The sequence below is a fragment of the Bubalus bubalis genome, chromosome 9, assembly GCF_019923935.1.
Source record: "Bubalus bubalis isolate 160015118507 breed Murrah chromosome 9, NDDB_SH_1, whole genome shotgun sequence".
Taxonomy (NCBI): Eukaryota; Metazoa; Chordata; class Mammalia; order Artiodactyla; family Bovidae; genus Bubalus; species Bubalus bubalis.
The window spans coordinates 932,490-958,057 of record NC_059165.1 but is presented as its reverse complement, the minus strand read 5'-3'; the positions used below and the strand labels follow the sequence as shown (position 1 = coordinate 958,057).

At 39.3% G+C, this 25,568-nt stretch overlaps 1 protein-coding gene and 1 pseudogene across 20 annotated transcripts in view; one reads left to right on the top strand and one right to left on the bottom strand.

Moving 5' to 3' along the window:
• Positions 1-25,568, bottom strand: part of TMEM232 (transmembrane protein 232) — a 254,981-nt gene that overhangs the window by 205,114 nt on the left and 24,299 nt on the right. For 14 of the 20 annotated variants that reach the window (XM_044947231.1, XM_044947235.1, XM_044947230.1 and 11 more), the window contains 4 exons: positions 15,491-15,602; positions 9,566-9,671; positions 6,818-6,975; positions 1,198-1,297 (listed from right to left, as the gene is read on the bottom strand). In XM_044947231.1, the coding sequence (XP_044803166.1) occupies positions 1,198-1,297; positions 6,818-6,975; positions 9,566-9,671; positions 15,491-15,602 (476 nt within the window). Of the gene's footprint in view, positions 1-1,197; positions 1,298-6,817; positions 6,976-9,565; positions 9,672-15,490; positions 15,603-16,231; positions 17,135-25,568 lie in introns of those variants that run through there. The other 6 variants (XM_044947241.1, XM_044947242.1, XM_044947240.1 and 3 more) reach the window with 5 other exon arrangements.
• LOC102395616 lies at positions 9,888-11,461 on the top strand (annotated as a pseudogene).

Genomic DNA, 25,568 nt, shown 5'->3' with positions numbered 1-25,568 from the left:
CCTCTCGCATCAAACTTCACTCCCTGTTTTGTATCCTGAGTCTCTCGATTTCTTATTCTACAACATACTAATCTCCTCTGTTGACCTTGTTTTTCATCCAAACTACTGACACATTTCTTCTTCTTTCACAGCTAAGCTTTTCAAAACAGCTCACCATTTTGTCATTAAACTTTCCCTCCACTCTGCTTCCCTCCAATCTGAACTGTGCTTCCGCTGGGGACTGCTCCCGAGAACAGTGACTTTCTGACTATAGAGACGCGTCACCGCTTTCAGAGCGCCTATTGTTTAACACTTTTATAGCTCTCGATAATGGTGATCTTCCTGAATCTCTCCTATTTTGATTTCTATATCACTCCCTCCTGTTTCTCTTAATTCTCCTCTCCTAGTCGATATCTGTTACTCAATCATCTATTAACTGTTTACGTTCCCCAAGACTTTATTCCTATAGTAAATGTCTCCCCCCAACACCTCCCATTCCTGGTTTATCTCATCCACATTAACAGTGATGACTGTTAAGTGATCCACGTTAATAAGTGAAATAAGTGATTCCCAGGCTTGACTCATTTTCAAACATGCTCCCAACTGGGTATATACACCTGAGGGACCTCCAAATTCAATATGTCCAGTGTTTCTCCAGAACCTTTTCAGTTCAGAGTGCCATTACCTTGACCTTACTAGTCAGTATGTAAAACTTGAGATTCATCCTAAATTGCTCACTTTCCCTTATACAGCTTAGATCCACATGATCACCAAGTCCAATTTTTCTTTATCTTCCAAATACTTTTCAAAATTATTTTACTCTATCCGTCCCCATTGTAGAAGCTCATACCTTTAATCTCTTGCCTGTTCTAACATCATAGCTAACGGACCCCTGCGTCCACCCTCTCCTTTCTCTAGTCCGGCATCTACACCACCACTAGGGTTACCTAAGATACGAATTTAACTTTTGAAATTCAGTAAGCCAGATACTATTACAGATGAGAAAACTGAGTCACAGACAAGGTCAGATGCTCAGTTAAGTAGGAAATTTAAACATAAAACCCATGCAGTCTTGCCCAGAAGCTGTCCACTTCAATACTGCACATATCACCTTTCACAAAAAACAAAATACAGCTTATACTCTTTAGAGTGATAGTCTGAGCTTCTCAAAATATAACATAAAACATTTATAAGTATAGAAAATAAAAGACAGCCTACCGTATAAATATGGTTGAAGCCTAAGTAAATGTTGTTTAAAATTTTCCAGGTGACCGTGAAGGAAATATATAAAAAGTCGTAAGAAGACCAAATAGCCAATCTGTCAAAAGAGAAAGAAAAAAGATTTTTGTGTTACCTCAGTAAATGTTTAAAAACCATAAGGAAAACAAACCATTTTATTATTACTGTTGCTTTTGATGAAACAATTTCAAATTCACTTGAGATCATGTGCTTTTGAAATAACTTTAAAACATTTATATCAAGGTTGAAATACTGGCACAGCAAAAAAAAAAGTTTATAAATCATTTCTCCATTACATATAATGACCAGTACTGAATGCTGTTTTGTTCTATATCCTTTAGAACAGTATCTTTCAAATTGCAAGTCATGCCCCTTAAGTGAGTCATGAAATCAATGAGAAGGGATTTTAAAGTAAGAGGAAATGCCGTGGTGCCCTGCACAGAACCTTGTTTCAGTCCAGATATGAATGTGCATCATGTGTGTGCTGGACTGCAACAGCGTTGAGAAATATTCTCCAGTGCAGAGTGTGGTTCCCTCATAAAATTCCACGCACACACACGCACACACAATGTCATTACTAAATCAACAATTTAGTATCTTACTTCTGTGAAGCTTAAAATACATGTATAGCTAAAACTGTTTTACACAGACAACAGAATTGAAATATCTACAAAAAATATGTAAGATTTCATGAAAAGTAAGGGAAAAAAACACAGACTATAGTAATAAATGGAATATAAATGCCTAAATCGTTAAATCATAAGATTACAGGAAAGGACCGAATAATAACAATACCTACCCCTGTGTCACTATCAAGACCGTTTATCCAAGTCCTCTTTGCCACAACGCAGGGCAATATTAGATCCACATGTGAAAAATAAAATTAAATTCAAAAGGTGATCCTAACAAGTCTCAGTGCTTCCACAAGATTATTAAGCAAATGAGCAACATCACTGGGCTCTGAACCCAGGACTGTGTGTACTGCATTAAACACACAAACTTTCAATTACAGCAGTGATTTCCAAATATTGTTATCAAAAATTTCAATCATTAAATTTTGAGAATGCATCATGAATGTTTATAAATGTATCCATAACTTATAAACATGCATGATTTACAGTACATGTTCATAAATAAATAAAATATTTATGTCATGCCAAGGGATCTCTTCATATAAAGCACTCTGATATAGTACTATGCTTCTCCAAAAGACTGACATTAGATACAAAAGAAGTGGAAATCAACAGACTATTCAGAAGAACACCACAATAGTCTAAGTGAGAATATCAAAGTCAGAAATAATAAATTCATCAGAAGAAGAATAATCTAAGATTTTGAAGGGACCAGAGAAGGATACTGAAAACAAGACTTTAAAAATTTAACATGGGTCAAAAGAGAAAAAAATGTGATCGACAAACATATCAGCCTGCATAACTGCTGGATTATATAGCAATTTGATCATGAGTTTCCCCTGATCCCAAAGCAAAACTTTATATGACTATACTTGGAAAATGGTTTTTAAAAGCTTTCATCTGCAAAATTCTCAAAAGCTAGGCTTTTATTGAAAGACCTGCCATTTCTTTACCTCTGAAGAATTCTGAACTCCCTGTGCATTTGTCCTCATGTTTCACTGATGTATACACTCTCTCTGCAGCTTGACAACTTAAGCTTTGCCTCCTAGAGTAAATTTCCGCCTGTCAATTTCTCTCTCTGCCTGCCCATCTCTTCTTCCTTTGCTCTTTAATCCCCTTTCCTTCTCTTTTCATCCCTTATCTTCATTTCTCTGACTGTTAGCTAATTGTGAAATAGATATGGTGAACAATATTTATTACGTATTACATTTTAATAGTTGGTTATGTGTTTCATGTTCTTTATAGAAGCTTGAAGAACACTGTTCATATTCCTATCTAAAACATTTAAACTGGACATTCCTGGTAGTCCAGTGGCTAAGAATCCACTTGCCAACGCAGGGGACACGGATTCAATCCCTGCTCTGGGAAGGTTCTGTGTGCTGTGGGGGCAACTAAGCCCAGACACTGCAACCACTTAGCCCACATGCCACAAGTACTGAGGCCAGCCACCTGAGAGCCCAGGCTGGGCAACAGGAGAAGCCGCCACAATGAGACCCTGCACACCGCAAGCAGAGAGCAGCTTCCACTCACAGCTAGAGGAAGTCCCTGCAGCAGGGAGGACCGAGCGCCAGGGCGGAAGTGCTAGCTGCTCAGCTGTGTCCATCCTTGCAACCCCACGGACTGGAGCCCCTGCCAGGCTCCTCTGTCCATGGATTCTCCAGACAAGAATACTGGAGCTGGTTTCCATGTCCTACTCCAGAGGATCTTCCCAACCCAGGGATTGAACCTGTGTCTCCTGAATTGTCAGGCAGACTCTTTACCGTCTGAGCCACAAAGAAGCCCAGAACCAACGTACCCAAAAATAGATGGATAAATAGCAATTATGTGAAAAAAATACATTAAACTATAGTTTATATATGGTTTATATATATGTATATAGCTTGCATATATATTAAACTAATGATACTGAGAGAGTCATTTCCTAGGCAGGTTGATAGGAAATCTAGGGGTCCCCAAGGAGAGAGGGGTCTGGAATTCTCAAGGAGGAAGAAAGGACAAACTTTTCACAGTCTTTGTAGACCAGGACCTGGGGACTGGAGTCGATGAAAATGAGGGGGTTAACAGGCAGGAAGGCCAGGGGTCTCCAAATGGAGGAGATAGCCTGCAAGTGTCAGACATTTTTATCTCTCTTAAGCCGCAGGAAGAAACAAACTAGCAATATTTTTTTCCTTCTCTATACAAATTTAAAGGGAGGTTTCTCTTAAAATACTGTGTTGCCATAATGACACCTGGTTTCGCCTGAAGTTAGCTATTCTTGAGCCTAGAGATAACCAATGCCTTTTTCTTATGGAAATGTTTGTCTTAAGCTATGCTAATGTACTACGCCTTTACCCCAAACTCTGTCTCCAAGTCGGTTCCGCCTCTTGGCCCAGAACCTACTTGACAAACCAGTATGTTATACTCAGATATTGTTCCCCTAATCTATGTAAATGAAACTATTTGTATAATGGTCTGCCCTTCTTCAAGATTCAAGTTAATCATTTTATGGCCCAGGATAAACCATTTGGTGCCAAGATTATCCCAAAATGCATCTTACGGGTGAGGGGCCTGGTGCCATTCTGAATTTTAAGACATTTCTTTCTTTCATTAACAGACTGCTAGTGACTATATAACATCCAGCTGAGGACTAGCAGGGGGGTACTCTTTCTGCCCCCTTCTGATGCCTATGTCAGAAGCTTTCTCTATCTCCTTTACACTTTAATAAAACTTTATTACACAAAAGCTCTGAGTGATCAAGCCTCGTCTCTGTTCCCGGATTGAATTCTTCTCCTCCAGGGGCCAAGAATCCCGGTGTATTCGCGTGATTCAACAACAACCTTTCAATACTTTAATAAGTAGACTCCAGTAGTTAAGATTCTATACTCAGATGAGGGAAGAATATGCACAAAATGTAAAAATAAGTAATACTAGGAATCAGGTATTTCTGTCTTTTCCCAAGCATGAGCTATATATTTCTTTGTCAAAAGAGAAACAAAATGCTGTGTGTGAAGGTGAGCAGTGACTCCATGGCAATACCCTTAAATAGACCGTTCTGCCAACAAGAAAAAAATCAAAAAAGAAGCACCCAACTGACTAGTAGATATACAATGAAACTCCTGCAGAGAAAAGGTGGGTGACTGAAATGGCTTCTTGTCTGAAATCAAAGGCACTTATAAAGCATGCTGCTTTCTCCTAGCTAGTCTATATTATCTAGAACAATGAAAAGCAAGCATTCAAATCGGTAAATCTGATAGGCAAGTAGGTTCAGTTGCTCAGTCGTGTCTGACTCTTGCAACTCCATGGACTGCAACCTGCCAGGCTCCTCTGTCCATGGAATTCTCCAGGACAGAATACTGGACTGGCTTTCCATTCCCTTCTCCAGGGGATCTTCCTAAGCTGGGGATAGAACCCGGGTCTCCCACATTGCAGGCAGAGTCTTTACCAGCTGAGCTACCAGGGAAGCCCTAGTAAATCTGGGAGCCTAGGTAAATGAGTAGAATCATGGCTGAGAGTCCATGAGATCCTGGGTTTCAAAATCTTCTCTGCTGAGATCTTGGGTAATCAACTTAGAGTCTCTTTGCCTAGTCTGTGGAATGGTGGTTAATAATAGCACCTACCTTTTAGGATTATTGTGAAGATTAAACAAGTTATTATGTCTAATACATCTAAAGCACCAATTATTGTGCAATGCAAATAGTCTAACCACTCACCTGAGATGATATAGGAATCTTTTTAAATTAAATGAATCCATGGTATATGTAAATTATAAGCAATATACACAATGACTAAAACTTTATTTTATAGCCATTTTTATTGCTGGCAAAAATACAAAAGGCAAGAAAGGGGAAAGGCCACCAAAGAGGATGAGAAGGAAAGGAGAAAAAGCTACACACACTTGACCTGTGTTTTTCCTCTACTCTTTTCCCGTCATAAACTAGCCCTAATGCTAACTCTTTTTATATAAGTAATGCATATATTATATTTTGAAATCCCAAAATAATTATATAAATAGAAGCTCTTAGGTATCGTTATAATGAACAGTTTGGGAAATAAAGAAAGAAGAAAAGGACATTTTAATTTTACTTGTCTCTTTGCCCCCAGCTGTTCTGTGCAGAGCCTCAGTTCTTTGCATGTTCAATTTCTATTATGCTCTGTTTCTTGCCTGGTGTCCATAAATCTTTTACCCCCAAACATATCAGACACGATCTAGACTTAATTTGTAAGGTCTGAAATACAGTATCTTCCAAAATGCCCTGGATGACCCATGAATATCTTCATGCCCACTTTCTAACATAATCAAAATTTCATAATCAAAAGTAAAGAAGGGGAAATATATTTTTGCAAATAACACTGTACTTAATTTCAAATGATATGTATATACATATATGTCAACTAAAATATATACATACAGATATATTTTCTTTATTCATAAAGAAATTATTCTTCTGGTTTTTCTTTGCAATAAAACCACTAGTTAAGCTAAATTTCTCTGACTAATAATAAATTTGGCAGCAGGCAACCTGATCATCACAGAAGTGGAACGCTCTGTCTTCTAGGACCTTATGAAACATGAGCTGCATGAATATAGTTCCCATCTTACAGCTCTAAAATGACATAGAATACTGAGATAACCATCTATCTTCTGAAATCGGGCCACATTTTAAGAGTATATCAGTCAGCATTTTTAAATGGAAAACTGGCATTCAGCAATCCTTAAAATAGATAGGAGGAGAAATAAGTACAAACTTGATTCTTAATTAAATGTTATTTTCTTACATAGTTGGCAAAACTGTATTTTCTCCAACCATCTCCATTTGCATATCAAGTAATAATGTAGTGTCGACATTTAGAGATTAAAATAAACTACCAAACAAGAGAATATTCTGTAATAAAACCAAATGGCCTGTTTGGATCCTGAAACTGGTATCGTGTGGCCAGATGTAGTGCATGTAGCAATTAAAATACATTGGAATCACTTTAAAACATACCTTTGCCAGCTTGATTTCAACTGAGTATAAGTATGCCTTTTGGAATGCATCACAGCAGAGTCTGTATAGAACTGATTCCGCAACAAAAAATAAGGCAGGCAGATGATCGTAATCAAAGACAGCATGGTCCAGGGAAGCATAGAGCATATTCAAAGCTTCTGAAATATTGACAAGTAGAAACATAATTTATAAATCATTTTTTTCTATAAATCATTTTTTTTGCTGTTTTTCTACATGCTACGATTAAGTCTTATAATCAGTCACCAAAACCACATTGTGGCTTTAAAATATTCACAGTCTTGGACGCCCCTCCCACCAAGAGGTGAGGTCTATGCCCTGTTCCCCTGGAGCCTGAGCAGGCCTTGTGACTGCTTCAACCAATAGTAAGGGCCATTCGGTGACGCTGTGTGACTTCCAAGGCTAGATCAGAAAAGGCAATCGAGTCGCCCCCTTGAGACTACAGAGGAGGGGAAGGGCAGGAGAGAGGCGAGGTAAGAGAGAGAAATGCCCTAGGAAGGTGTTCCAGCTCTTCCAGCCAACAAAACAAATCGCCAGTCCAGGTTTGATGCAGGATACAGGATGCTTGGGGCTGGTGCACTGGGATGACCCAGAGGGATGGTACGGGGAGGGAGGTGGGAGGGGGATTCAGGATTGGGAATATGTGTACACCTGTGGTGGATTCATGTTGATGTATGGCAAAATCAATACAATATTGTAAAGTAATTAGCCTCCAATTAAAATAAATAAATTTAAATTAAAAAAAAAAAAGTAGATCAGGGCACATATGTGCGTGTGCTGTGCTCAGTCGGTTAGTCCTGCCCAGCTGTTTGCAATCCTGTGGACCGCAGCCCACTAGGCTCCTCTGCCCACGGGACTTTCCAGGCCAGAGCACTGGAGTGGGTTGCCGTGCCCTCCTCCAGGTTTCTTCTCAACCCAGGGATCAAACTCGCATCTCCTAGTCTCCTGCATTGGCAGGCAGGTTCTTTACCGCCTGCATCATTACATAATGGTGGGGAAATCGGACAGACCTGGATGACAAAGAAGTGCTATAAACAGAAAAGCAGAGGGAATAAGGCCAGTGGAGCTGAACAAGGAAGAATGTAAAGTTAAGGCCCTACAGAAAACTGCACCTCATGTCATTACAGGCATACTTCATTTTATTTATTGTGCTTTGCAGATATTGCGGGTTTTCTTTTCTTTTTTTTAGTTGAAGGTTTTTAGTAATCCAACATTTAGCAAGTCTAGCAAGTGCCACTTTTCCAAAAGCGTTCTTTTTTAATTAAGGTATGTGCATTTTCCAGACAAGCTATTGCACAGTTGATAGACCGTAATATAGTATAAATATAGCTCTTAAAAGCACCATGAAGCAAAGAACTTCATGTGACTCGCTTCATTGAAATATTTTCTTTATTATGGGGATCTTGAACCAAACTCACAATCTCTCCAAGAATATACCTGTACAAAGATTTTGAGCAGCTGTTGCGAACAAAACTGAGGTTACGTGGCAAGGAAGAGCAAGCGGTCGCTGGTGAGTCAGGACTGCTTACCTCAGTATCACTTAAAACATTTTACAGGCCCAGGCTGTGGACCGCACTGTGATGGAAGGCCGTACAGGCAAGTTAGATACAGAATCATTCTTACTCTCCCTACTGCTCGAGAGCTCCCAGACAGCACGGCTGCTGCTGCTGCTGCTGCTAAGTCGCTTCAGTCGAGTCCGACCCTGTGCAACCCCATAGACGGCAGCCCACCAGGCTTCCCCGTCCCTGGGATTCTCCAGGCAAGAACACTGGAGTGGGGTGCCATTTCCTTCTCCAACGCATGAAAGTGAAAAGTGAAAGTGAAGTCACTCAGTCGCGTCCGACTCTTAGCAACCCCATTGGCTGCAGCCCACCAGGCTCCCCCGTCCCTGGGATTCTCCAGGCAAGAACACTGGAGTGGGGTGCCATGTCCTTCTCCAATGCATGAAAGTGAAAAGTGAAAGGGAAAGTGAAGTCGTGTCCTGACTCCTAGTGACCCCATGGACTGCAGCCCACCAGGCTCCTCCGTCCATAGGATTTGCCAGGCACGAGTACTGGAGTGGGGTGCCATTGCCTTCTCCACCCAGATAGCACTACAAACCTCAATTTACGTGGGGAAATACTCTCTGACCTCATCTGGATACCATTCTAAACTCATTTTAAAAGGCATACACATAAAATTTAAGTTAATGATAGAAAGAACTTTATTTCCTATAAAGTAATGTTTCTTAATTTCTTTTTTAGATTGGTTGGAGGGGGGTTTAAAAGGCAACACGGAAATAAGAAATGATAAATGAAAAGGTAATGAGTAAAATGGCTGTTTAAAACAAGTGAAGAAATAAATGGCCATTTGGTTAATGTTTTATGAGTAAGAGTTATAAAATGCCAAAACACGTTTCTCTAAAGTATAATGCCTATTGTAATTGAAAATCACTAAATGACATTTTATATTACTTTTTAATTAGTTACTAATTTTAGAAAAAAGCAATAACGACTCTGCTGAGCAAAAGTTTTTAAAACAATTTCATAATTAGAAAGTTGAGCAGCCAAATTCATATTCAAAATTACAAAAGGAACTTTCATAATGAAACATTGTCAGATATTTCAATACAAGAAAGGCAAGTTTTCCTTGGCTCCTGCAGTGTCTAAATATTACAGCTACCAAATTATGCCTTCACTGGTAATCCAAATCACTTAGAGTGACTGAGCAGAGCTCGGCCAGCGGACGTACCATCCTGGACTTCTCCTCTGCACTGGGCCAGGCACACCACTTCGGTCCATGCCTCGGGAAGGTGCACGTGCCTCCCCATCCCCAAGGTCCTGAGACCCAGTTTTCTCTGTTATTGGGAAGATAAAAGAAGCAAACAAAAATATATGGCTTTTAAATTTTAATACAGGTTTATTTCCGTTGTCTACATTTTACTAATTTATTCATACTTTATCATTTATTTTTATTGAAGTAGAGTTGACTCACAATATTCTTTTACTTTCAGGTATGCAGCCAAGTGATTTGGTTACACATACACATCAATTTCGTCAGACTCTTTTCTATTATGGGTTATAATAGGATATTGAGTACAGTTTCCCATGCTCTTCAGTAAGTCCTTGGTGTTCATCTATTTTATATGTGTATCTGTGAATCCCATGCTCTTTATCTCTCCACACCACTTTTCCCTTTGATAATATTAAATTTTTTTTCTATGTCTGCCTCTGTTTTGTAACTGAGTTAATTTGTAGGGTTTTTTTTTTTAGATTCCACACATAAATGTTATTGTAAGATATTTGTCTTTCTCTGCATGACTTAGGTGATAATCTCTAGGTCCACCCATATTGCTGAAAATGGTATTCCTTCATTCCTTTTTCTGGCTGAGTAATACTCCTAATCAAAGCAATGGAGTTGACACGCAGAGCCCCCGCGGTGCCCCGCTCGGCCTCTCAGCGTTTAGTTCGATCAGGCCACCACGGGGGGTGGCGCCCTTGGCTTGGCTCTTGCTGCGGCTGGCTCTGGTGTCCCTGCATTTAGTTCTTGCTGCTGACCGTCACTCTCCGGCTTCTCACTCCGTTCATCTCCTGCTGAGTCTGTGTATTCGGACCACGGTGACATCTTACGGAGATCCTGGACTCTTTGCATTTGGATTGCCTGGAAAAGTGGTGCTGGTAAGCACCATAGTAATGGAGAACATTTTGGAGCTATGTCATCTTCTCTCTTAATCATTAAAACAGCTTCCTGCTGCTATTACAGATTTTTTATCTGGAGACTCTGGTGGGTCTTGGTATCTTGATGGAGAGACACTAATGATCATTCGTGTTGGCATGGTGTTCCCTCTTGCACTTCTTCCTAAAATAGGCCTTCTTGGCTACACAAGTAGTTTATTGTTTTTCTTCATGGTGTCCTTTGCCCTTGTGGTAATAATTTAAAATGCTCCACCCCTTGCCCTTTAACATTACATTATGTACAACAGTGCTACAGATGATTGTAAACCAAAGCCCTTTCATTTCTCCAAAGAGAATGCTTATGCCATACCAACTGTGACTTTTTCATTTCCCTGCATACTTCAGTCTGCCCATATACTGAGAAGTTCAAAGCCCTTCCAAGAAACGGATGCAGGATGTAACCAGTACAGCGATGGCTTTAAGTTTTCTCGCTTACTTTTTACCTGCGCTCTTTGGGTGCCTCAGTTTTTATGACGATGTAGCGTCAGAATTACTACAAGGTTACAGTACATACTTGCCACGTGATGTCCTTATGACTCTGAAGTTATGCATACCATTTTCTGTGCTTCTGATGGTCCCTCTAATCCACTTCCCTGCAAGGAAGGCTTTAATGATGTTTTTCCCCAATCTTCCATTCTCAAGGATTCACAATTCTTCAATCACCCTAGCTCTCAATATTATCACTGTTTTACTTGCAATATATGTTCGTCATATTAGGAACTCATTTGGTATAGTTGGTTCCAGTACATCAGTGTGTTTGATTTTTGTGTTCCCAGGACTCTTTTTCTCTTAAAATGAGCAGAGAGGATTTCGTCTCATGGAAAAAGTGGGGACCTTTGTCTTGATCATCTTTGGTATTTTGGTTGGTAATTTTAGTTTACCACTCATTATTTTTAATTGGATTAATAACTGAAGGAAATATTTTCCCACTTTCTATGAAGAATACTTTACCCTCATAAGCAAAAAGGAACTACTCTGGAAGGCACCTTGGATTACTCCTCTTTATATAGGTTAACATTTTTGTAAACATTAACAGAAAAGCAGAACAAAAAAGGAGTGGGCAGGGGAAAGTAGGTGCAGCAGTTTTAATCAAAATAAGAAACAAACTCAAAATGCCCCTAAATGTGTTGAATACCTTTTGTTCATGAGTTTAATTTTTGGGATTAGCAGGGGAGTTTTAATGCTTACAGAGAGAGATTCCTGAGCAGAAAGTCCAGAGTCCTCATGTATCCCCTCATTCCAGCACAAGCACGGTTTCCCATATTACTAACAGCTTGTTTTAGTAAGGTGCATTTGTTTTACTTGATGGGCCAATATTGATATGTTATCATTAACTGAAGTTCATCCTTTACATTAGGGCTCACTTCTGATGCAAGCATTGGCAACCTCTGATCTTTTTACTGTCTACATAAAAACCATGAGCCTTTCCCCATGAGCCTTTTATACAGTGCTGTTTGGTGGAATTAGGCAGCATCAAATCTTTCAGACTGGCTTCTATCACTTAGCAAAATGTGTTTAAGTTTCCTCCATGACTCTTCATGGAGGAAGATAGCTTGATAGCTCTTTGTTATATCACTGGTAATATTCCATTGTATGGATGTACCACATTTTGGGGCTTCCCAGGTGGCGCTAATGGTAAAGAATCTGCCTGCCAATGCAGAAGATGTAAGAGACGTAGGTTCGATCCCTGGGTCCAGAAGATCCCCTGCAGGAGGGCATGGCAACGCACTCCTTTTCTTGCCTGGAGAATCCCTTGGACAGAGGAGCCTGGCAGGCTACAGTCCACAGTGTTGCAAAGAGGTGGACAAGACTGAAGCAACTTAGCGACACACACACACACACACATACACACACACACACACACACAAATATATCACATCTTCTTTATCCATTCATCTATCAATGGACATTTAGGTTGCTTCCATGTTTTGGATATTGTAAATAGAGCTGCTGTGAACACTGGGGTCATATATCTTTTTGAATTAGACTTTTCATCTTTTCCAGATACATGCCCAGGAGTGGAATTGCTGGATTATATGGGGACTCTATTTTAAGTTTTTAAGGAAACTCCATACCATTTTTCACAGCGGCTGCACCAGTTTACATTCCTACCAGCAGTGTAGGAGGGTTCATTTTCTTCTACTCTCTCTCCTGCATTTGTAGACTTGTTGATGAAAATCATTCTAACCAGCATGAAGCGATGCCTCATTATGGTGTGGATTTGCATTTCTCTAATAATTAGTGATGTTGAGCATCTTTTCATGTGCCTGTTGGTCATTTGTATGTCTTCTTTGAAGAAAAGTCTAGTTAGATCCCTGCCCATTTTTTGATTGGGTTTTTTTTTTTTTTTTTTTTAATTTAAACAGCTTCATGAGCTGTTTGCATATTTTAGAAATTAATCCCTTGTCAGTACTCCAGTACTCTTGCCTGGAAAATCTCATGGATGGAGGAGCCTGGTAGGCTGCAAACCATGGGGTCGCTAGAGTTGGACACGACTGAGCAACTTCACTTTCACTTTTCACTTTCATGCACTGGAGAAGGAAATGGCAACCCACTCCAGTGTTCTTGCCTGGAGAATCCCAAGGACAGGAAGCCTGGTGGGCTGCCATCTATGGGGTCACACAGGGTTGGACATGACTGAAGCGACTTAGCAGCAGCAGCAGCAGTTACATCACTTGCAAATATTTTCTCCCAGCTCTGTAAGTTATCATTTTCATTTTATGAATGGTTTCCTTTGCTGTGCAAAAGTTTTTAGGTTTGATTAGGTCCCATTTGTTTGGTTTTGTTTTTCTTTCTATTGCCTTGGGAGACTAACCTAAGAAAACACTGGTACAATTTATTTCAGAGAATGTTTTGTCTGTATTCTCTCCTAGGGGTTTTGTGGTGTCATGTCTTATAGTTAAAAGTCTTTCATGTCTTATATTTAAGTATTTAAGTCATTTTGAGTTTGTTTTTGTTTATGGTGTGAGGGTATGTTCTAACTTTGTTAATTTACATGTGGCTGCCCAGTATTTCCAACACACTTGCTGAAAAGACTGTCCATTGTATAATTATTGCCTCCTTTGTTGAAGATTAACTGTAGGTGTGTGGATTTACTTCTGGGTTCTCTCTTCTATTCCACTGATCCATCTGTCTGTTTTGCAAATAACATACTGTTTTGATTACTATAGCTTTGTAGTATTGTCTAAAGTCTGCAAGGGTTATACCTCTAGCTTTGTTCTTTTTTCCTCAGGATTACTTTGGCAATTCTGGGTCTTTTGTGATTCCATATCAATTTCAGGATTTAGTTCTAACCCTGTGAAAAATCTCATGAGTAATTTCATAGGGATTGCATTGTATCTGTATATTGCTTTGGGTAGTATGGCTATTTTACCAATATTAATTCTTCTAAACCAAAGCATTGGATACTTTTCCATTTCTTTGAGTCATCTTCAATTTCCTTTACCAATGTTTTATAGTTTTCAGCATGCAAGTCTTTAATCACCTAGGTCATGTCTATTTCTAGGGTAATTTTTTTTTATACACAATTTTAAATGGCTTTGCTTCTTTTCTTTTGTTTTCTCTTTCTGATATCTCCTTGTTAGTGTAAAGAAAGGTAACAGATTTCTATATATTAATCTTGTATCCTACCACCTTGCCAAATTCATTTATCCATTCTGGTAGTTTTTGTGTGGTGGCTTTAAGGTTTTCTGTATAGAGTATCAGGTAATCTGCACACAATGAGAGTATTATCTCTTCTCTTCCAATTTGGATACTTTTTACTTCCTTTTCTTGTCTGACTGCAATGTCTAGAACTTCTAACACTATGCTGAATAGAAGTGGTAAGATGGACAACCTTGCTGTGTTCCAGAATTTAGAATAAGGCTTTCAGTTTTTCACCACTGAGTATCACACTGGCTCTGAAAGTGAAGAGCGAAAGTCGCTCAGTCGTGTCTGACTCTTTGCAACCACATGGACTGCAGCCTGCCAGGCTCCTCTGTTCACGGGGATTCTCCAGGTAAGAATACTGGAGTGGGTAGCTGTTCCTGTCTCCAGGGGATCTTCCCAACCCAGGGATCGAGCCAGGCCTCCCACATTGCAGGCGGACTCTTTACTGTCTGAGCCACCACTGGGCTATCATAAATGGCTTTTTAATATGTTAAGATATGCTCCCTCCATACCCATTTTGGTGAGAGTTTTAATCATGAATGGATGTTGAATTCTTTTTTTTAATCAACATTTTCCATGGATTTTTTAAATTAAATATATGGTAAACCATGAGTAAAATACTGGGAAAGAACTGCCACCAAAAAAGATGGCTTAATTTATTCATTTGTTTTGTGCAGTTTTTTATTTCACCAGTCATTTGGTATTATAGCAAAATCATGTGCATATTATTTCTCTGTCAAAACTTAAATGGTATCTAATTAAGAAAAGGTAAAACAAAGATTTATTTTACCTTCTATTCAGTTTTGATATTCTTTGAAAATTTGTGAATTAATGATATATTCTTAAAGAATGTATTTAACAGGCTAAGTGAATAGTTTGTTACAGAGAAAGAACAGAGTCCTCTGTGCATGTATAGTGAATGTTTAGGAGGCCTTTCTGTCCTTTTAAAAAAAAAAAAACAAGATATGTTTGTTAACATTTTTTTCAGTCAAATGTAGAATTTTCATAAGTAAATATTTATTTACCAGCCTTTGATATTTTGATGTGAACTCTTGGACTAATGTCAACAGCTGTATTCCCCAATAATTTATGAATAATTTTCATCCAAAAGCCATTTGACATTGAATAATTTGGTCATAATCTTTAACATTAATTTGTATTTAGTATTTTTAACTATGTCTACTTATAACTAAAGAAATATGTATCCTTATTTTTTCTTTCAACATTTTAGAACATGTAATCATCCACCAACTGGAAGAGAAAGTTCACACACTAAGTAATCAAACAGCATTACCTTACATTTGATAATGTTTTTTCTAGCTATGTCCAATAGTTCTTCCTCCTCTTTTGGATTTTTTGTTTGATTGAATCTCAAGATGAATTCTTTTGTGACTGAAAATGGTGGCCTAAACCAGAAAAAGAAAAAAAAAACAAAACAGTAATTATAGCTATGACTTCCAAATTTCAATTAATCAAACTTCCAGTGGCTAAGTATTATCTGTTTCCTTAAAAATTACCTTAATGAGAAAGTCTCACACACAAAAATCAGTAAAGTAATATATCTACGCAGATATATGTAACATATTATATATATATATATATATATATATATATATATATATATATATATATATATATTCAGGCCTCCTAGATTAATCTTATCATACTCTTGGTTGAGAAACATAATTCTCATGATATCAAAGAAATTTTAGCCCCTTGAAAAAGAAAACCCTGTATCATAGCTGCCAGAAGTCATATTGGTATATGCCTTCTTTATAGGTAAAATCCAGTATCGCGTCATTATGCTGAAAACTGATTTATCTCCTCACATATTTCAGTGTTGGTTCAATTTAAGCTAAAACATTATTACCCCCAAGAAAGTGGAATCAGCCTGACTACGGCTGAAGAAAAGTAGGCAGGAAAGAAAAGATGCATGTGGCAAGGTCAGAGAGGCCGCAGTGAGCTGGTTCAACTCTGGGTGGGACAGGAAGCCGCCGCAGGCTGTTGATAAGCGGGGTGGTGTGCTTCAACTTACGTCTTAACTGGATCATCCGGATGCTGTGCTGAGAGTCTGGAGTTTGGGCAGGTAGCAAGAGAGCACACACAAGCTTAGGTGAGAGGTAAAATGGCTTGGATCAGAATTAGAGAAAATAATTAAAGGGAAGAGTCCAGATAACGGGTATATTTTGACATTAACTCCAACCAGACTGCCCAATGAATTAGAGATAGGCATAACAGGAAAAACAAAAGGAGTCATGACTGAAGTGAATAACTGAAAGGACGGAACTGCTATTTACCAAGATGGGAAAGGTTGCTGGAGGAACAGATTTGGGGTGAGGGCAGAGAATAAGTTCAGCACTGGACGTGTTTTGAGGTGACCATGGCCATCCAAACGAAGATGCAGAGCAAGCAGTTAGACACAGGAGTCTGAACCTGGGGGAAAGGTTCAGGCTGAATATATAAATTTGGGGTCATTAGCACACATAAGGTATTTAAAGTCTTTTGAATGGGAAGCACCCCATGGGCAAAGTGTAGAGAGAGTAGACAAGTATTTTAAAGAGAAGTGAGGAAAGCTGAAGCTGTATGCAAGAGAATGAATAAAGTGATTATAATGATGTATCACAGAGTTTAAAACAGCATGGGATCAAAGTGATATCAGAGGAATAGAAAATTGATAGTAGAATCAATGAGTTGCTTGTGTGATAAAATAATTGTTGGAGTCATACTATTAAAAGCACTGATCTGAGAGAATAAAACACATTTTTCAACAACCTACTGTATTTATAATTTTATGAATTAATTGCTCTGTGGGATATAGAAAAAAACATGAAAAAAATCAGATTTTTGCCCCTGAGTGACTCACAGTCCTATTGGGAAGACAGATGTATGTGAAAGTAATCACAGTGTTGCACAATCACAGGATAAGCAGAGATTTTAAAAGCATGGTGTTCTATAAACTAGAACCAAATAGATAACCCGGTGAGGAACAATTAAAGAAATGACAAACTCTTTACCACCCTAAAATACGTGTTTATTCAGTCAATCAGCAAGCATTTACTGTCTCTGTTTCAAGCACTAACCTTGAAACTAGGGTCCATGATGAAACCAGCAAACAACCTTGCCCTCAAGCACATAGTAAAACAGCGGAAGAGTCAAGGCGTAGAACACACAGAGTCTTCTAGAATCGGGCATGTGAAATGAACAGCTTCATTCTTGACTTTCTATTCTCCTGCTCTTGGAAATATGTGCTTTGATAGATATGGTAAAGGTTGGCTGAAATCTCTCAACAGTCATCTGGGATGACATGTCTTTGATCAACATGGACCTACTCTGCATGAAGAGTCCAAAATAGCTTTAATCTTCCCCTTTGTACAGAGGGGTATGGAAATAAAAATAAGATAGTCCCTTATCCATTGAAATTTTTCTAAATTTCATTAGAAATTAGATTTTTTAAAAGTATTAACGCAACAGTGTTGTTTACAACAAACTGAACATTCAGGGGGGCCTCCCAACATGACTGTCTCCAACTCTACCCATCAGAAACAGCCAAGATCAATGCTCACAAACAAACCAAGCTGTGTGAACTCTTTTTAACAAATAGAACCGTGTAATTAACACTGCAGCATGTTTTCTTCATTAAAATTTTCAGACATTACTCAAGTTCATCTGATCCTAATATGCAGTAGTATGGATGTACACAACAAATAACAATTTCTTTGACAAATTCCCATTCCTTCCATGCTAAGTGATACTGTAATTTCTTAAAATTCTTGTACATAAGCCTGGTATTTGGTAGCTGCACACTATTCTGAGTTATCAATCTCCACACTATTTTCAACAGTTATATATTTGATTACCACCTCTACTTTTAAGCATATTTATAGACATCATAAGAGAATTAAAAGGCAAAACTTCAAATGGTAGAACATATTTTCAAGACATGTAACTGACAAAGGGCTCATATCCATAATATAACCAGAATACAAAAGGAACTCCCAAGCAATAGAAACAGAAGTCTTAAATAGATAACTAACAAGAGAAGAAATCCATAACTGTGTGAAACCATGGTCAACATCATAAAATAGGGAAACTCAAATTAAACCATCTCATTTAAGCAGATTTCCCTACCGACAACCACAGAACCACAGACACACACATAGACAGTATCCAGGGGTTTCAAATACAAGTTAAAAATATATTTTTTGAAATTAGATATTTATCTCACCTTTTATATAGGCTCTAAGGAAAATGCATTTTTGTAATTTTATTTCTAAAGCAGAGTAAAGCCTCAGGAAGAAAATATCCAATTCAATTTCTATGCTTAGATTATACTTTTAAATAATTTTAGTTTTATCAATTATTTTTCAATATGGCTGTGGCCTGTAATGAATCATTAAAAATATGGAAAGCTAATGCTTCCCAGCTTTCTATACAGATATTGAGTACTTTAATTGGTCTCCAACAGCTCATGCCAATAAATATTTAATGGGAAATAAATACAACTGTTTTAACTATTTATTTTCCCATTACAAATAGAGGTTGTTATACAAATGAATGCTTATTTAATGATAAGCACAACCCATGATAAGAAGCAAAAGAGAACTTGATAAAGTAAATAGGGGCATTTTAAAGGAAAATACATCTTAGTTTCATACATTCCAATTTCTTCAGAACATCAAAGAATTTCACAAAGACAAATGGAATTGACTGTAAGTGTGTAAGAGCAGTCCTGTGCAACAACAGGTCCTGAGTAAGGTCACCATGCCAATTTTCACATAAAAGAAACATGCTGAAGTTTTCAGACTGCATGGATATCCAATCCAAACGGTTCTTCAATTAACATTATCTGTGAATTTAGAACTTTTTTTAAGCTGACAGTTCATTTGTTCAGTAAACATTTAATGAAAGCTTCTCACATACAAGATATTTTGCTAGACACAATGAGGGCTAAGAGAAGAATCAGGCCTGGGCTCAAGAGCTCACAGTCCAGGAAGGAACTGAGACAAATCACAAATGATGCAACATAAAGGAGATGCCCAGGACTCCACTCAGGAGACACAATCCTGAGTGCAGCTCACAAGTACAGATCATGATTCCAATACCCCTTGTGGACATAATCTTTGCTTACCCATTTAATCTGTGTGAGCAATAGTTTTCCATCTGTGGAAATGAGGACAAGACTGGTAGAATTTTGAAAAGCGTTAAAGTGGAACACATTGTCTAGTTTCTGGCACAGATTCAGCTCTGGATAACAATTAGTTGTAAGAAGCACGGGTTTTGGTTAAATGTTCAGAATGAGCTTCTTTGCAGAAGCGGCACTCGAGCTGCTGTGATGTGCAGACAGGTACCGGAATGCGACAGAAGGGGAGTTGTCTTTTCAAAATCCTGTCTACGCTTCCTCCTGGTCAGATGACTGTCCAGCTAGCACCTATATTCCCAGTCCTTCTGGCAGCTGGGTATGGCTACAGGACCAAACCAGTAGGTGGTGAGCAGACACAACATATCAAATTTCAGGTCACCTCTAACTTAAAGACAGGCCACTTTCCCTAGAATAAACCATTTTCCCGCTTCCAGTGGACTAGAAGACAAAAATGGTGCTGACTGGCTTTGATTAGGAAGATGAATACAACCATGAGGTAATGAGGGTCCTGAGTTTCTCATTGACCCTAAAAGCAGAGTTATCCAGTCAGCCTAGACCCACTGGTTCACATGTCAGATAAAAACCCTTCTATCAGACTTGAGCCTCTGAAATTAGAGACTTCCTTTTATAGTTACTTCAAATTTACCCTAACACAATTAGAAACAAAAAAGAATGATTTGAACCTAGCATAGAGAGACAGAATGCTTAAAATCAAGATAGGTAATGAAGATGGAAATATTAGGTTGAGACAAATATAAATGACATTGAATGGAGTCTGTGGTAGACTTATAGCTCCCTACATCAATGTCTGTTCTCTTTCATGCAGTTTGACACACACGTATGTCTAGGTTTCAGCTAGTAAAAATCAGTTCTGGGAAGCCTCTTGAAAATGCATACAAACCCTTCCTCTGCCTTTCCTCTATTCTGGCCTCGTGAAGCACAACTTTGATCACCGAGAGTCTCAGCAGCCATGATAGAACAAGAAAGGCCCCTAAGAGGAAGTCATATGCATCAGACCAGCTGGTTAAAAGGACTCTAAGTTCTAGATCACCATACCGGCTCTAGACTGACAAGACTCAGACAAATAAACTTCTGTCATTGTTAGATTCTCTTAGTTGCAGTGGGTACCCATTCTGTATTTTACAGAGACTTCTGAGTCTTATCTGATAAACAAGAGAATTATTCAGCAGAAGAGGGACGAGATTACAGCAAAGTTTAGGATGACTGAACTGAAAGCCGAACCTTGTATGGTCTGGAGTGAGCAGTGGCTACTGGTAAACAGTTGGGCAATTATTTTAACAATTTAAATAAGAAGTCATAAAGGTCTGAACGGCAGTCTGGGAAACAGTAATGAGGAAAAATAAGTGAATGTGAGAAATGAGTTGGAAGCTAAATCAAAAGGGCTCAATGACTAATGAGACATGAGAAAAGAAATTTTGAGGGTGAACATAGAGATAACCTTAAGGCTCTGAGTCAACATGATTAGTAGTAGAGAGATGGCATCAAGACAATTAGATGGAAACATTTGGGCAAATAACCTGTGCCATTCTGGACATATATCCTCTCTCCTGTGGGACACCGAGTGGAGAGCTCTATAATACAAATGAACTTGTGAGGCAGGCTTTAGGAAGTGGATGCTGCTGCTGCTGCTGCTGCTGCTAAGTCGCTTCAGTCGTGTCTGACTGTGCAACCCCATAGAGGGCAGACCACCAGGCTCCCCAGTCCCGGGGATTCTCCAGGCAAGAACAATGGAGTGGGTTGCCATTTCCTTCTCCAATGCATGAAAGTGGAAAGTGAAAGTGAAGTCGCTCAGTCGAGTCTGACTCTTAGCAACCCCATGGACTGCAGCCTACCAGGCTCCTCCACCCATGCGATTTGCGAGGCAAGAGTACTGGAGTGGGTTGTCATTTCCTTCTCCAAGGAAGTGGATAAGATCTGGAAATAAAGATTCTGGGTTCACCTATGTATTCAAAGCCATGACATTTCAAGAGGAAGAGTACTGGGGGTGAAAAAAAGAATCAGAGGAGATCTTTGGACAAATCCCACGGGTGGGAGGCAAGAGGGAAAGAATGGTAAATATGATAGGAGATTCAGGGAAATAGTACAGTGGAATTCAAACAAGTATACAACTTGGGGTGTTAACTCTATGAGCATTGTCCATTACTTACAGTCCCTGCTCAGCCAGTGGGTCCAACTTCTATATTAGCACTATGGCTCCATCCTCCCCTGCCCTGGCCTTAGCTCACAGAGTCACAGTAGATATTTTACTCTCGCTAGGCCAACTGAAGGGCTTCCCCAGTGGCTCAACTGGTAAAGAATCTGCCTGCAATGCAGGAGATCCCGGTTCGATTCTGGGTCAGGAAGTTCCCTGGAGAAGGGATAGGCTACCCACTCCAGTATTCTTGGGCTTCCCTGGTGGCTCAGTCAGTAAAGAATGCACCCACAATGCGGGAGACCTGGGTTCCGTCTTTGGGTTGGGAAGATCCCCTGGAGGAGGGCATGGCAACCCAGTCCAATAATCTTGCCTGGAGAATCCTCATGGACAGAGGAGCCTGGCAGGCTACAGTCCATGGGGTCGTAAAGAGTCAGACACGACTGAGCGACTAAGTACAGCACAGGCCAATTAAACCCTCTCCAGGGATTTGAAATAATTAGCTAATACCTTCATTAGGTGATGTCAGAGCTGAAAGTTTATGTACAGCCATGAGGTAGCTTTTGTTGTCATTCAAGACAACAAAATACCGCAAAGCACAGAGCTACTTGTTTGCCATTGTACCCTTGATCCAAGTTTGTTGGACTATTTGCTCATATACAGCCTGAGTGTATAGCCTCGTATAGCCAGAGATGTATCTGTTGACCATTTTAGCTCCAATGTCTCTTGGAGAACACATACTAACTAGTGAATGAATGAAGGAGGCCTGGCTTTAGCTTCCACTTTCACATTCCACAAAACAGCCCGGCATTCTTTCACTGGGTTTTTCTTTTGCTTAAGTTGGACAGGTGCCTGTTCCTTGCAAACAAACAATATTAGACTGAGATACTAGTCTCAGTAGACTGAAGATGAAAACCATGATCAAAAATGTACGTCTTGCAGAGATAAAGACCAAGGGTGAATGAAAATATCACTAGAGATAATGTTCAGGAAGTCAGTGGAGATTTTTTAAGAGAGTAGTTTGACTAGCTGAAACAGTATGCTTGGACTTCCCCAGGGGTCCAGTGGTTAAGACTTCATGCTTCCAGATCAAGGGGTGTGGAGTTGACCCCTGATCTTGTAACTAGATCCCACATGCCACAGCTAAGAGTGGGTGTGCTGCAGCCAAAGGTCCCACATGATGCAATTCAGACCCAGCACAGCCAAATGGATAAATAAGTAAAAACAAATTAAGAAAACAAAACCAGAATCTAGATTTCATGGTGCTAATAAACACTACATGCTTTAAACATAGTGCTAATAAAATCAACAAACAATCTGACTATACTTTAGGTAAGCTTGGTGTTTTGGGAAGGTGAAGAAAATGGAACTGAAATTTTAAATAACAATTAACCTGGCTGATGCTTCCTAAAACCCATAAGTACCAGCATAACTAAAGAATGGTCTGGCCCTTTCAGGTATGTATATGATACAACTAAATGTATAAGGGATTCAGGAACAGTTTGAGTAATCTGAAGGGCATAAATAGAAAGTTGGGGATATGGGCATATATTTAGATTTATTCTATAAATATCTTCGGCACATTTGTCAGCCCTGATGCACTGATCTTGAATCTGGACTTTTGAAATCAGACACTGAAAATACACTTGGTCATTTCTGATGCCTGTGTAACTGATTACAGAACCTTCACAGGATGGATGTGCAAGAGGCTTTATGGTATGAGGCTGGAAATATAGGCCTCGGATCCACTTCTAAAAATATCTATGGTTTGATATGTTTGTATTAAGTCCTTGTTTTTCTTTAGGTCTTAAAGTCTGATTCAGTCTCAGCAAATGGAATACTGTCTTAAGCCTTGAAAACGCAAACCCTCCTCGTTAGTAGTTACTAATAAAGAAAATGCTAAACAGGTGAGGGGCAAGGGGGCTGTTAATACAGAGTTCTGAGCAGAAAGCCATTTAGAAGAAACTGAAGGCTGGAAAATACTCACAAGAATAAAAGCCTACTTCCTTTTCTAAATGAACGCTCCTCTATTTATAACCATTCTATTCTGCATTTGTTAACACTCAATGGTCCTTTCAAGGTTGTCTGTAAGAAACATCTAGACTTCTAAAGTTTAAATGTCATCTCTCTTTAAATGTAATTAATAATACCAAAAAGGATTAATCAACTGGCATTGGAGACCCAGGAGATACTGGTTTGATCCCTGGGTCGGGAAGATCTGCTGGAGGAGGAAATGGCAACCCACTCCAGTGTTCTTGACTGGAGAATCCCATGGACAGAGGAGCCTGGCACGCTGCAGTCTGTAAGGGTCACAAAGAGTCAGACACGACTGAGCGGACACACAGATACACACAGGTAACAGCACTCAAGCTGACATATTTAACGACTACAGATAGACAAACGCTGCCTACAGTCCTTTGCTTGGAAAAGAACTTCAAACTTTATCTCCGTCCTTTCTCCCATTAGCCAAAGAAAAGCAAAAATCAGTGACTGATACATGCATGGTTTAAGATGAATCTGAGTTTTCCTTTGAAAATGAGTTAATCTTCCTCTGATGCCACAACTAATGGTTTAGTGAAATCAAGGACGCTCGGGAAGATCTCACCACGATTGTAAGGCAAGAGACTCTCCCAGAAGGAAAAGACTCTCCCAGAAGGAAGCGGATGGAACCGTGGCAACAGTTGTTCACCTTCTACAACTTGGACGCATGTCTGCCAGAGAACCCTAAGAGCCAGCTGATTCAAGTGCAGACAGAGATGCTAGGGCCTGCGATCAGCAAGTCTGAGGGAACAAAGTGGGGGGTCGGTGAAGGAATATTAATGACAATGTTTCGGTACTGTACACGAGCAAGGGAATGATTCACTACATTTTACAACAGTCTCCCAGGATGCTGGCATTATAGCCAACTCTTCCCTACCTATCCAACTGGATCAAGGCCTAAAAACAAATTAATTCTTGTTAAGTTGCACAGTAAATTAGTCATCTGGCAATAGAAAAAAGCTGACATGACAACCGAAGCTATGGAGCACTGCTTGGAGGCTTTGTTCTAGAAAATTCAACTGAAGAAACACCTAAAAATATTTATTTCAAGGGTAAAGAAACCAGTTTAACTGTTAGAAAACTGCAAAATAATGATAAATTAATCAAGATAGAACCTTATTTCTCTTTCATGTGGCAGACCATGATAAGGAATCAGGGCTTGATATGGCAGCTCCAAGGAATTGGAAATTCTAACTTTTTACCCCTGGCTAACCTGCTTTTCTCAATACACCTTTTATTTCATAGCCTAAGATGGCAGAACGTGAAGAGGAACTAAAGAGCCTCTTGATGAAAGTGAAAGAGGAGACTGAAAAAGCTGGCTTAATGCTCAACATTCAGAAAACGAAGATCATGGCATCTGGTCCCATCACTTCATGGCAAATAGATGGGGAAACAGTGGAAACAGTGTCAGACTTTATTTTTGGGCTCCAAAATCACTGCAGATGGTGACTGCAGCCATGAAATTAAAAGACACTCCTTGGAAGGAAAGTTATGACCAACCTAGATAGCATATTCAAAAGCAGAGACATTACTTTGCCAACAAAGGTCTGTCTAGTCAAGGCTATGGTTTTTCCAGTGGTCATGTATGGATGTGAGAGTTGGACTGTGAAGAAAGCTGAGCGCTGAAGAATTGATGCTTTTGCACTGTGGTGTTGGAGAAGACTCCTGAGAGTCCCTTGGACGCAAGGAGATCCAATCAGTGAGAGAGTCATTTCCTAGGCAGGTTGATAAGAAGTCTAGGGGTCCCCAAGGAGAGAGGGGTCTGGAATTCTCGGGGAGGAAGAAAGGACAAACTTTTTTGTCCCTCTACATTCCTTTAGATCATGTATCTTGCCTGAGGACAGTCTCTGGATTAAACCATCTGGCTAATCCTGTTATCTTAAAATGTAAATTATGGGAGTAGGTCTGGTGAGATCTTTACAACCTCCAGACATTCTTTGGATTCATTGGAGAGTATATAACTCCATTGCTAACACTAGCAAGCGGGTACTCTTTCTACCCCCTTCTGATGTCTATGTCAGAAGCTTTCTCTATCTCCTT